General features: G+C 48.3%; 5 protein-coding genes across 5 annotated transcripts; 2 read left to right on the forward strand and 3 right to left on the reverse strand.

Moving 5' to 3' along the window:
* Positions 1–1,084: 1,084 nt before the first annotated feature.
* SCPA_0 (Carboxypeptidase S1-like protein) lies at positions 1,085–2,012 on the reverse strand (the record flags this gene model as incomplete). Its single annotated transcript, XM_031145260.1, has 3 exons — positions 1,085–1,373; positions 1,511–1,723; positions 1,771–2,012. 3 exons carry the CDS (start codon positions 2,010–2,012, stop codon positions 1,085–1,087), a joined length of 744 nt encoding a protein of 247 aa, XP_031009809.1.
* A 14-nt stretch (positions 2,013–2,026) lies between these two features.
* On the reverse strand, positions 2,027–2,431 carry SCPB_0 (Carboxypeptidase S1-like protein; the record flags this gene model as incomplete). The annotated part of the gene is made up of 2 exons (XM_031145261.1): positions 2,027–2,290; positions 2,345–2,431. Coding segments are annotated over 2 exons (351 nt in total), but the record flags the coding sequence as incomplete, so codon positions are not given.
* A 1,271-nt stretch (positions 2,432–3,702) lies between these two features.
* atp12 (Protein atp12, mitochondrial) lies at positions 3,703–4,793 on the forward strand (the record flags this gene model as incomplete). Its single annotated transcript, XM_031145262.1, has 2 exons — positions 3,703–3,898; positions 3,994–4,793. 2 exons carry the CDS (start codon positions 3,703–3,705, stop codon positions 4,791–4,793), a joined length of 996 nt encoding a protein of 331 aa, XP_031009815.1.
* A 647-nt stretch (positions 4,794–5,440) lies between these two features.
* On the reverse strand, positions 5,441–7,484 carry creD (putative HECT-type ubiquitin ligase-interacting protein; the record flags this gene model as incomplete). Its single annotated transcript, XM_031145263.1, has 4 exons — positions 5,441–6,349; positions 6,397–7,171; positions 7,228–7,371; positions 7,426–7,484. 4 exons carry the CDS (start codon positions 7,482–7,484, stop codon positions 5,441–5,443), a joined length of 1,887 nt encoding a protein of 628 aa, XP_031009754.1.
* Positions 7,485–9,616: 2,132 nt separating this feature from the next.
* fsdH_1 (Cytochrome P450 monooxygenase) lies at positions 9,617–11,297 on the forward strand (the record flags this gene model as incomplete). The annotated part of the gene is made up of 4 exons (XM_031145264.1): positions 9,617–10,007; positions 10,058–10,083; positions 10,141–10,810; positions 10,864–11,297. The coding sequence occupies 4 exons, from the start codon at positions 9,617–9,619 to the stop codon at positions 11,295–11,297; spliced, it is 1,521 nt and encodes a 506-aa protein (XP_031009753.1).
* Between the last annotated feature and the right edge of the window lie 1,136 nt (positions 11,298–12,433).

A 12,433-nucleotide genomic window follows, 5' to 3' on the forward strand; every position in this document is an offset into this window, starting at 1 on the left:
TCTTTCTATCGGGAAAGATTCCTATGAGAAGAATCCATGCTAGAAGTCATTAAGGCTGTGGGAAAAGAAACTTGGGATTCTCACTCAAGTCTTGGGCACTGTTTTTTGCTAGATGTGAGATACATGGCCTTGCTGAGGAGTTGGAATGAAGGTCATGTGTTGCTTGAAGCTGTCCTGACGCAATCCTGCGAGCGTTTGAGGGCATTCCCACAAGTCTCCTAAGCCAGACTTTGTAGTGAATTATCAAAATTAAATCCTGCAAGTGGCCGCACCCTAAAATCTTTTGAAAATGATAGGGAGAGGATGAATTATAAGTGGGATTCTATGATAGAAGCCGGTCGGAACTGTAAGAAACTACTTAGATGCAGCATTGATTTACGTGAGGACTTAAAGACAGGAAGAGGTCCACGCTAAGCAGTCCCTCCCCCCGAGATGCAAAGGAATGAATTCTAAGTCGCGAAAAGTCTTCCCCTCCAGCACTTCCTTAATTATACTTCCGTATATCCCTATTAATACCAAACTGTAGCATTGCCTTTACGTAGCCTACTAATACAAAGTCTCTTACGACCGCCATCCCCGCAGCCAGCTCTTGGATGTCCGCGGTAGTGCAAGTACTTAGTACCATAAGAGTATAGCAGACCTTCTTGAGATCTTCAGACATCTGATTCTTATACTGGAAACTGGAAGATGGCCCCGATGTCGAGTAGTTGGCCGTATTCGAGGCTTGTCCCGTAGCAATATCAGCGTGAGACATTGCACGGTCGAAGATGCGATATGCTGTTTCGGGTTGGTAGGAACCGAATATAAGTTAGACAGACATGCGGGGGCTTGGAGGGCGGTAGACGGGGCTAGCTGACCTCCATGAGCGGCATTGAAAACTCGAGAGAATGAGAGATTTCCATGCTGGCGAACTACACCTCCTTCGTATGTTGCATTGGTGCTGATGTTTGCGTACCCAGCTGTTTTGAAGCCCTCGAAAAGGTTGGAGTTAATAGCAAGACTTCCTTTTTCTCCAGCGATCCCTGCTTGAGAATCTAGAGCTATGCTAGGTTAACAACGGGTGCAGTGGTGTACAATTTCCAATCTAGTCTCGATCTCCATATATTAATGTCACTTGTACTCCCCGATCCAGAAGATTTCCTAGCATGTCGAGAAATCCACCCCTAGTGATATCGCCCTCGGCCATGACGCAGTTGTCCGGGTCATAGATAGCACCGAGGCTCTGGCACTTATCAAGAAGCCCTGTACAAGTGGTGAGGTTCATCATTGCGGATTCATATTCGGCGTTTGTGATGACTAGGGAGCCATAGGTGTTATTGTATGCCATATTATGATGCAAAGGTTTTGTGCCTAGATCCTTCCCGGCAGGGAAGCTATGAAACCCCCTTGTGATAAGACATAAAACGGACAATTATGCAGAGGTCCTGGTATATAGGTAGTAAGTGGTTGTATATTTACCGTTTGATTTTCTAGAGATATACCAGAATAGTCATAGAATCCCAGACTCTACACCAGGTACGAAGCAGCAGTGATTTTGAAGTCTATCACGCCATTGATGATACCAACTGTATCGAGATTGATCACCTTTGCGCATTCGAGAGCACCTGCGGCTATCTTATCATTCTGCTTCTCGATAAAATCCGCGACTCTGGGATCCCAATGACCCCCATATGAGTCCGCCCAGATGCTGAGTTCATTATTGGGCGACTTGTACATGGGAAAGCTGGTGTTTAGTTAGTAATTATCACTCAATTGTAACGCAGGACTTACTCTTGAAGCCAAGCCTGTAAGAAAGCCCAAACAACGGGCGCAGCATTACCAGTAGAATTTGCAGTATTCTTGGAGTTGAGAGATGGGAAAGTCCCGATAAAGAAAGTATCATTTTGCTCCGGGACGCCTTCTGAGAAATTGGCAATGATGGGCAACAGATCGGTAGCTAGAGCATTGAAAGTGCCATTTGCAAGGGTATCATACGAGAAGCCAACCTGCACTGGCTGGTCAATGTAAAGCATGTTTGCCTTGCTGTTCAAGACCACGGATTCAGTGTAGTGGAATTCGAATCTTCCCCTACCATACATGGGCCATTCTCTCCCAGGGCTCCAGCTACCGAAGATGCCCCTGGTCCGCCATTAAGCCAGATTGCGAGCAGTGCATTTGAGGAATTGACACGGGATTCGAAGAACCAGGAAAATGTATTGATCGGGTAGCCGCGGGACACTGTGAGGTCTGGTGGAAGATGCACGTATCCGCTGAAAGAACGAACTCCTGGAGCCGTCTCGCAAATAGACGTCTTGGCTCGCTTTAGTGATTATCGTGCTGAAGGCACATCAGGATGTTTACTGACCTCTTTGTAAGATATAGTAATATTCTCACCAAATCTGGAGTCGATAACCGTGATTTCCTCCGGGATGGAGGAAAGTATTGACCAAATACTGTACAGGAAAGAAGAATAGTAACCCATAAAGGATAAAAAGATGGGAGCATTATAGATGGATTAGATGAAACTACTCAAAAACGACAGTGATCAGAGAAGAACGAGTGTGAGTTGGGAGACATTTGCAGGGCTTCAAGAGGCTTTAAGTATCTTGAAAATGCCCCTACCTTACGACTTGAGCGGAAACGCTTGGAAGTAACAATCGCATTAATTTCAAAAGTACAAGTTTTACACCCAAGTTGAGTCCAATTGAAGGCTCAATTCATCGGTATATTGAAGAAGTTAACATCGTCGCGATGAGGCGCAGGTGAGCTTTGAGAGCGAAAAGCTTGGGCCCCACGTATTGGGCACCTCGGCCAATGGGAATAGAATGAATACGCTGTGGGAATCTGAAAGATCTGTACCACGTCTTCCGATAGAGACTGTTGCGGGCTACGTTAGGGGAAGCATTCGAAATAGAGTGAGCTGTCCTGAGAGTCTGAGGCGATGCCTTTTCACTTGACTCCTTTTCTCAACGACAGTGGAACCAACCCCAATTTGGTTGTGACAGGGATAAGGCTTGTGTACGACGAAATCGAGCTAAAGATATCAAATGTAAATGAACATCCATGACACCGATTTGTATTGTACATGGTGGGTTGCAGCTAATGCAGTAGATAGAACGACTACAAGACACAGGTATGGCAAGCATAATGGAATAAGAGACTAGCGTAGTATTCGTTAACATGTGAGAACATACAGCGAGATAGTAGAAAATGAGATGATGAACGAAGCAAGTTCTTCTGTCATATATAACAAAGATTCTTGCCTCTTGGAATACGTATCGGCTGATTTGAAAATCGAAGGCATTATTGAGCGCGAAGCTCATGCGTGAGTCAACGCTTTTATGCGTAGGTAGTATTTAATGACCATTCATGTTCAACAGATAACCAGGTTGATCTTCCAGGGACATTGCCAAGGATGTTGATTTTCTAAGGAAAGAAGAGAAAGTACTACCTACTTGTAGAGAATAAGAACCTTGAGACTAGCGTAGCTTGGTGAAGCATTTGTGCACGGGCCAGCCTCGGCCCAAGCCTCCGAAAAGTATCTGTAGCATACAAAGTCAACATCAACCTCAACCTCACCTCCAACCATGAAGCGCATCACCCAATTCCCCCTGGCCCGAGGCGTCCCAGCCTTAAGATCCCATTCCTACACCCCAAAAATACCCCTCTTCTCCCAAAGATGCCTCCATACCTCGCCCCCCAGCCCAGCAACCGTAGCCCCCAATGACAGTTTCCGGTCCACCCCCAAAACCCCCAACGCCCAGCGCAGAACACGTCGATTCACGAGTGGCCCGGAAGCGGAAGCAGGCCGAGCTCTTGAAAAAGGGCCAGGATATGCGGGCTCTGGAGAGCGGAAAAGGGGGCGGGTCTGCGAAGACGAAGAGGTTTTGGAAGGATGTACATGTGAAGCATGAAAAAGGTAACTAATTACTTTCCCCCGTACTCTTCTCGTCTTCATCTTGGCCCATGCATACCATATTTCAGAATACTAATATCCGATAACTGGAATGATAGAGGGTCTACAAATCTACCTCGACACGCGCCCGCTCCGCCGGCCCTCAAAAGCAATCCTCACCATCCCGCACCAAAAACCCCACCTCGCCTCCGCCATAGCCCTGGAATGGGACCTCCTCGTCTCGGCGCAGCAAGCGCTCCGCCACCACCTGATCCCGCTCACATCCCTCGTGTCCCGCGCGCTCGACATAGCAGACGAAGACGCAGCCGGTCCCAGCAGCGGCGATATCCGCGCCAACATCGTCAAGACGGTAATGCGGTACCTCGACACCGATTCCCTGCTCTGCTGGGCGCCCGAAGCAAGTCCAGACCCCCCCGGCTACGAGACACACGTTGGGCGCACGGAGAGCCTGCGCTCGATACAGAAGCGTACGGCCGAGTCCATCATCTCCTTTTTGACCGAGAGGGTTTGGCCGGGCGTAGTAATCATACCGGTACTTGATGAGGGCTCGATCATGCCGCGCAGCCAGCCGCAGATGACAAAGGATGTTATCCAGGGGTGGGTGAGCGGGCTTCCGGCTTTCGAGTTAGCGGGGCTGGAGAGAGCGGTTCTGGCTGGAAAGGGACTGTTGGGTGCGGCGAGGTTGCTGGTGGAATGGAGTACGGAACTAGCGCATTTGAGGGATGAGGGTACGGGGGAGAAGTTTGGAGTTGAGGAGGCGGCGAGGGCGGCGACCTTGGAGGTGGTGTGGCAGACGGGCATGTGGGGGGAGGTGGAGGATACGCATGATGTGGAGAAGGAGGATGTGAGGAGGCAGTTGGGGAGTGTTATTTTACTGGTTTCCGGACAGCAGGCATAGATAGTTGTATGTATAAAACCCTGTAAAAAATGTATACTTCGTGTTCCACAAAGCTTCTCGAGTATCTCATACTATTACCTGTAGCGTAAGATAATTTAACGTCCTGCTTCAAATGAGCCATTGCAAGGAATCAAGAGAGCTTAGCTATACATTAAAGTCCCAGGTTTGCCTAAAGGACTCATGGAAAAAGAAAGTCTGAAACCGGATAGCTTTCTTGACCCCCATGGTAGCCAGCTACTCACTGGAGCAAATTGAGGAGCAACTTCCCAATACCACAGGACAGTCACCCGGAGCATAGACTAATCCATGCCAACGTTCATAAAACATTAGGAAATATATTTGATTTCTACTGTTCGGTGAAGAACATCTTGATACGGTATTCGGCTATGGCTGTGCCAGTCAAACTTGCTGTTTACTGACATGGGCGGATAAAGATAGTTTGATCGGCCAAATGCAAATTGGTATTTTAAGAGGAGCGATTGATACTGTAGGTGAAAAAAAGAAACAAAAACAAAACCCCTGCGCCACTAAATCATGGGGGAATCCTCGACTCCTCAGAAATGCCTATCAGGTCTATTATTATATTATCCAACCCAACGCCTTTCCACAATGCATTATCTCGTGTCGTCATGTCTTGTCTAAATCGCTCAATGTCGGTCTCTATGTTGAAGTATGTGTAGTCTCCGCTCCTCATCTGTATCTCCCGTATGTGCAGCTGCGGGGAGATGTAAAGGCGTCACCGGATGGATAGGTGTGAAGCCAAGACTCGCCATCGGGTTTCCCCTTTCTCGATGGGGAGTTGAGGCCCCGCTGGTCATCATCAATTCAGCTCCAACGAAATAAGGGTTCGTAAGAGTGCGTTGCGGACTTGGAGGAGCTGAAGTAGCAGCGTTGTAATTTGGTAATGCGTCGCTGTAACTCATACCTCGCACTGGCGTTTTGACAGCCGTCGCGTACGAGGGCACCTTGGACAGATCTCCGAGATCGGAAAAGTCGATATGCTCAGGGGTATGCTGGCCACTCGCCATATTCGACACCACCGCTGGATGATCCTCTTCCTGACTGGTTCGACGACTTAATGGATTACTTTGATGCCCAGAGATCCCATTGGTTGGCGTGTGGCTTGCTTCGCTATCACGAGAGTGATGGTGTGGGGTGTTGCCTCCCGAATTATTGCCTGGATACCTTCCTACGAAACTGCTGTTACGCGACATAGAATTCAAATTCTGAAGTCTAGATGACAAAGCTGCAGGTGGAACTGCACCATCTGGATGAGCAGCTCCATCAAGGCTTGAAGAAAGATTCTCCGATGAGCCATACCGTGACTGGTTATAAAAGGGCGTGTTCATTCCGGATTGAAGTGCTGGTGTCATTAGGCCGGTCTGATCCATATCGGCATAGAGTTGGTCCAAAAGGTGTTCTCCATATAGTGGTGGAGCGTGTTGTACAATATCTATTGATTGTGTGCTCATCGGAGTTTGGTCGACAAGAGCCCCATCGGAAGTTAGGGGCATATTCGGTGAAATAAATACCGTGACAGGAAGTGTTGCACGAAGCTAGACTCGTTAATTTCGGCTGCTGGGATAGAAATCGCTGTACTTACTTCTGAAATGTGCCCGTCTGGGTTGTGCAAAGCAACCGTAAATTTGACCTTGTGGCGTATTTTAATGCCGTGAACCTCGACGTCCTGAATGTAGCGGCTGAGTTTCTTGGGCAGTGGCATCTGCTCTTTTAACACATAACCATCTTGTCCGTCTTCTAACAGGTCATGATAATGTTCTTCATCATTCATTTCGAACGTCCAGTTATCAATATCTCTGGTGTGCTTATGCCTCCTCTCTGACTGTGTTGTGAGGCCGGGAAGTCTGAATTCTTGTTCTTCAATAAGAAGGCACTTGATCTGGCCAATTTTTAACCCTTTGAGTAATGACGTGAATCTCATTTCAACGTCGATCGCTGTCCCAAAGATGATTGCCTTTTGAGGAATTATGAGCTGGTACTCAATTTTGTTTGGCCAGACATTTTCGACCGTCATGGCGTGTGCCAATTCCAAAGCAGATGGATCCAAAGTCCGCACCACACGAACTGGTTTCCAGGCGTGCAAATCGTATGCGAGCTTCCCCCTAGCCACCGTGGCCTTCAGCTTGTATACAATATGACTTTCGTGCAGACCTTCAACACTCTCTGCCATAGACCCCGGTATTACAAGTTCGAATGGCCATTCATAATTTCCGGCTAGTAGTGTTGATGTGTGTTTCGAAGAGGATCCGGGCCCATTGCCAAGATCAAATGCTGGCCATCTGTGGCTGAATATTTCCGTACTTTTGCTGACTCGGTCGGTCGAAACTCCGCTCGCCGTCATGCGCATATCGGTCCATCTGAAGCACATTGTCAGTCTGCAAAGGGGGAAAAGGAGGAAATAGCGCAGACTCACCCGACCTTTAGATTTCCAGTCATTCGCAGATGTACATCTTCAATCCTCAAGGCGGCTGGGAGGCACAAAACCACGGTGCCCTTGAGAATTTGACTTGAGGCCTCATGCTCTTCTCCCCGAAGGATTATAACTTCATTGTCAAGGCTGCGAGGTGTTAGCAAGTACGCGCTCAAGACTGTGGAGCTAAAAAGGGCATACCGAATCTCGAAAAGAGTTGCGCTGCTCTTGCCTGTCACACCAGAGAAGAAACTGGGCATATTGGAGGCTTATAACATCTAAATGGTGCAGGTGCCGGTGTGAGGTAGTAAGGGATAGAGGTGATGTTTGAATTTCTCTGCTCTTACGAGGGGAGGCTCTGGTTATAATGGTTGGGTGGGTAGGTAGGGTTGATATGGTAGTAGACACGGGTAAAGATTGCGAGTCAAGTAGTGTTAATGTAGGGTATAAAAAGGGATACTGGTAGTCAATGTATGCAAGTAATGAGGGTTGGATCATTAATATCCGCAATGAATGGATGGCGCAACAGGACTGAGACTGCGTCTGAGACTGACTTGGCCGTCTTCACAAGCCAAAGCCAAAGCCAAAGCAGAAGTAAAATCAGATGCAGAAGCAGAAAGCTGGATCTGCACTGGTCGGAAGTTGCCTCATGGGCAGTTTAGAGCCAAAAAAGGGTCAAAGGGTCCACTTAAGTCACGGCGATACTCTCTGCGGTCCGGTAGGCGGCGGGCTGGAACACGACCACGACACGCTAGAAGTGGGGGGTTCCAATATGGGAGGGAGGATGTGGATTTAGATGTGGATGCTCAAGAGAAAGATTTTGCAAAATCATCATCATTATTATCATAATCATAATATAATCATAATGCGAAGTAGGAGCGCCAGTATCTGCACTGTAACTACCTATACCTCGGTACTGTACGTACTATGGGGGAACCTCGGACGCTTTCGAGTGAGACAATGGACTTTTTCCGCAGCCGCAAGCAGCGCCTTGAGGATTGATGAAAGCAATACCAAGTACTGTACGTACTATGAAAGGTGAGGTTTTGGTGACCACAAGGCTACGACTACTGTATACGTAACTAGGTCAGGAGGGGAATATTCACATGGGGACAAGTACTTGTAGAAGCAGCGTAGCCTCGTGGGTAGGTACGAGTAGGGTAGGGCAGAGGCAGGTACTCGGCAGTGGTAAGTGTACATACAGCAGCAGCCTGAGGCATCAGATCAGATCATGCACGCATCATAACATCATCACAGGTACATACAGGAACTTGTAGGGAGTACTGGCTACGGCTACGCGTGCAAGTGTGAGACGAGTCATTTCTTCTCAACCTCAACAAAGTGCAGTAGTTCGGTTCAACCTGTTGAAGGCTTTTCCACTCTCGTCTTGCGTCACTACCTTACGAGTATCGATCATTGGATGGACAGGTACCTACTGTGCAGTACTAGGCTAGGTACGGATAACGCTGCATGCAACGCAACTCTTTCGAGGCTGATGCTGATAACGATAACGATAACGATAACGATAACGATGCGGGCCGAAACGGAATGCGCCACATTCGCCTTCAAAGCGCGACCCGGTATAGGCCGAACTACACGTGATGAGAGTAAGATAGGGGCTCACCCGTGTCAGATCGTGTTAGATCTACTACTGTATTTAAAAATAAACTCAGCCTCAGCCTACCTAGTCTAGTCATCAGTTACTCTAATATCAGCTTTATTCTTATTCATAGCCCACGTGATAACTTAGTCTTCTCCATCTCATGATCATTCCACATGAACCGAGGCGTAGGTACTTCTATACTTGAATGCAATCGATACTCTTCCCCGACGGTGCTTTCGAACTGTCCGACTTGAGGGGAAGAAAAGAGAAGACGTCGGCGTTTTGCTGCCGGTCGCCGCGATCATGTCGCCGTGTAGATCATCCTACCTTACCTTCGTACTTCGTATTATTAAGCAGTGGAAGGAGTTGAGTCCATGTTGATCGTCTGAGGAGAAAGAGCCAATCATATTTGGCCTTTTGGATCCTGATTCTACTTTGAACTACCGAGTGCAATCAAATAATAGGCTGGGTTACGAAGCAGCGCCTCGAGAGCGCCTGCTCGGCTGCAATCTGCAACGGTATGAATATTCCGCTCCCGTTCGTTTCAAAGGTACTGAGTATGGGGTAAAACCGTTAGTGCACCTTGCGTCGTCTCTTTCTCCATTTAAGAGCAACCCGTTCCCCCGCATCAACAATTAATAATGAACCGTCTTTGCGCCAAAACATTGCACAGCTTTGACGCTTCTCACTTCCAGCCCCGGGTTTAATAATCAGCCAGTTCCACCTCGGCTTCCCCTGACAATCGTGTTCCCCTGCGATTATCCTCCAATAATTACAACTTTAACAGCAATGGGAGACAAAGTCTACACCTTGGCCATCCTCCTGGCCATCCTCTTCCTGGCCAGCCAGGTTATCAGTTACATCAACGAGGCGCGCTTCAAGAGGAAACATGGCTGCAAACCCGAAACCAGAATCCCCCAATTGGAAAGAATCATCGGCTACGACATCTACAAAATCCAGGCCGAGGTATCGAGAAGCAGGAAGAGTCTTGAGACGACAAAATGGCGCTATGATACCTATGGCTCTACATGGTCTGCTGTTGTAGCCGGAAGACGATTCATCAATACCATCGAGACGGAGAATATCAAGACCGTTCTGTCCGTCAACTTCAAGGAGTATGGCCTAGGAGCAAGACAGATCGCTTGGGGCCCCTTGTTAGGAGCAGGCATCTTCACTACAGGTACGGCATCCTCCACGTGAGCTGAGATGTTCAAGCTAACGTCTGAATAGATGGGGCGCAATGGGAACATTCAAGAGTAGGTCGCGCCGAACTACTACTTGCATAGATAACCACTAACTGCAATTATCTACAGTCTCTCGTCAGGCCAAACTTTACTAAGTCTCAAGTGGCCGATCTCAACACATTCGAGACGCATATCCAAAAACTCATTACCAAGATCCCTACAGATGGCTCTACCGTGGATCTCCAAACGCTCTTCTTCCAACTGACGCTAGACTCGGCGACCCAGTTTCTGTTCGGCGAATCCGTATCCTCACTAAGCAGCACCGAAGGATCAGCCCAAGAACAGTTTGGCACGATGTTTGACCTGGCTCAGAACCGATTGGCTAGGCGATCTCGTCTCGCCAAGCTCGTGTGGTTGTTCAAAGACAAGGATTTTGACGTCGCCTGCGAGGTTGTCCACGAGTTTGTGGATAATATCATCAACAAGGCTCTGGAAAAAGCGGATCCTGTTGATGCCGAAAAATCAATCGATGGTACCGGAGAGCCAGAGCGATACGTCTTCCTGACTGAAATGTTGAAAGCAACACGGGACCCAAAGCAGCTTCGTGACGAGCTCTTGAATGTCCTCCTGGCGGGCCGGGACACGACTGCCAGTCTACTCAGCCATACATTCCATGTCCTAGCCCGACGGCCCGACATCTGGAACAAACTCAAGGCCGAAATCGACGAGCTTCAAGGCCAGAAACCAGATTATGATACCTTAAGAGACCTAAAATACCTAAAATATCTCCTCAACGAATGTAATTACCCCCTCTCCCCTCCCGCGCCATGCATTCGAGATAGCAACTAACAGCTCCAGCTCTCCGCCTCTATCCCGTCGTCCCCGCCAACGGCCGCTTCGCACTAAACGACACGGTCCTGCCTCTCGGCGGGGGCCCCAACGGCTTATCCCCCGTCTTCGTCCCCAAAGGCACGCTGGTCGCATACTCAACATACGTCATGCACCGGCGCAAAGACGTGTACGGGGCCGATGCCGAAGAATTCCGTCCAGAGAGATGGGCGCCTGAAGAGGGCCTCCGACCAGGCTGGGCATATCTGCCTTTCAACGGCGGTCCTCGCATCTGCGTCGGCCAGCAGTTTGCGCTCACCGAGGCCGCGTATACAATTGTGAGGATGGTGCAGCAGTTCGCTGGAATGGAGAATAGAGATCCAACGCAGTGGGTCGAGGGACTGGCACTGACGCTGTCGTCGGGTAATGGCGTCAAAGTAGCTATGGTCCCGAGGTAACTGACTGCAGAGACACCTACCTACTTGTATGTATATACTTTTGGGATTGGAATGCACCGATCGGTAATTAATGTATATTTCCAACAACTACTCGTGCCGTACCGTGCCGTGCTCACCCCACCTCACCTCGCCTCGCCTTACGGACTTTGCGTACAGTACAGTACTGAGTTGCACGAACTCTCTCTACCCTCCATCCAATCAGGTACCCCTGGCCCGGGACCCAGTAATAAATAACCTGCTGCAACAGATCGTCGATGTGCACCCGAGAAGTGCAACAAACCACCCTCCGGAATCCCTTTCCAGAGTTGATCTGAGCTGGGCTGAGCTGGGCTGAGCTGACAGCATAGCTAGATATAGAAATAGAAATAGAAACACGTGGTCGTGTGGCTTGCGCATGCCAATGAAGGCCTCTAGGCTTTTCTATCTAACGTCATTGGATGGGAATTAGAGCATGTTACGCAAAGCAAAGCTTGTCCCATGATATGATATGATATGAATCCAAGATCGAAAAGTGGCAAGTGACGTTTTCTCTTAAGAGTGTTGTGACCGTCCTTGTTCAGAAACCCCTCCCATGTCCCTTGCTCCAATTGGCTTCCCCTTGTACGCATTTCTATACTCCGCTCTCTCTCTCCTAGATGTTTTTTTCTTTTTTGGCTAAGGGGACCTTCTTAATACAAGCGCATTTATACTTCTAACCTCCCTTAGTATACTCCTCCAATTTCCACTATAATTAGCGCCTTCCGATAGGCAAATTATAGTGCTTGATTTGCGCTTTATATTATGCTTTTCGGACGGGATTCTTCTCGAGGTTTATAAGCGCTTTGCAGACTGATTAAGTAACTTTAAAGGGCCTTCTAAGCCTAGTAGATCTTCCTCAAGTGCTCCTCTGTGCTAGAGCAGCTATAGAATCCCTTTATTTCCTCTAATATTATCCTATGCCTTTACTAATACCTAGTTCACAAGCAATTGCTCTCTGCGATTTCCCCTTAGGACTATATTTAATTGCATTGTAGAATCAGGATTTGCGCATAGTTATAGCTTCTCTACCAGCAAGAGGTTTAGGGGGAAGGGTTGTATAGCTAGAGCGACGAGTGGTGGTAGCAATATTGAGGTTTTAATTAGAGTTATAGGAATTG

The sequence above is a fragment of the Lachnellula hyalina genome (assembly GCF_007821495.1).
Source record: "Lachnellula hyalina strain CBS 185.66 chromosome Unknown contig00002, whole genome shotgun sequence".
Lineage (NCBI taxonomy): Eukaryota > Fungi > Ascomycota > Leotiomycetes > Helotiales > Lachnaceae > Lachnellula > Lachnellula hyalina.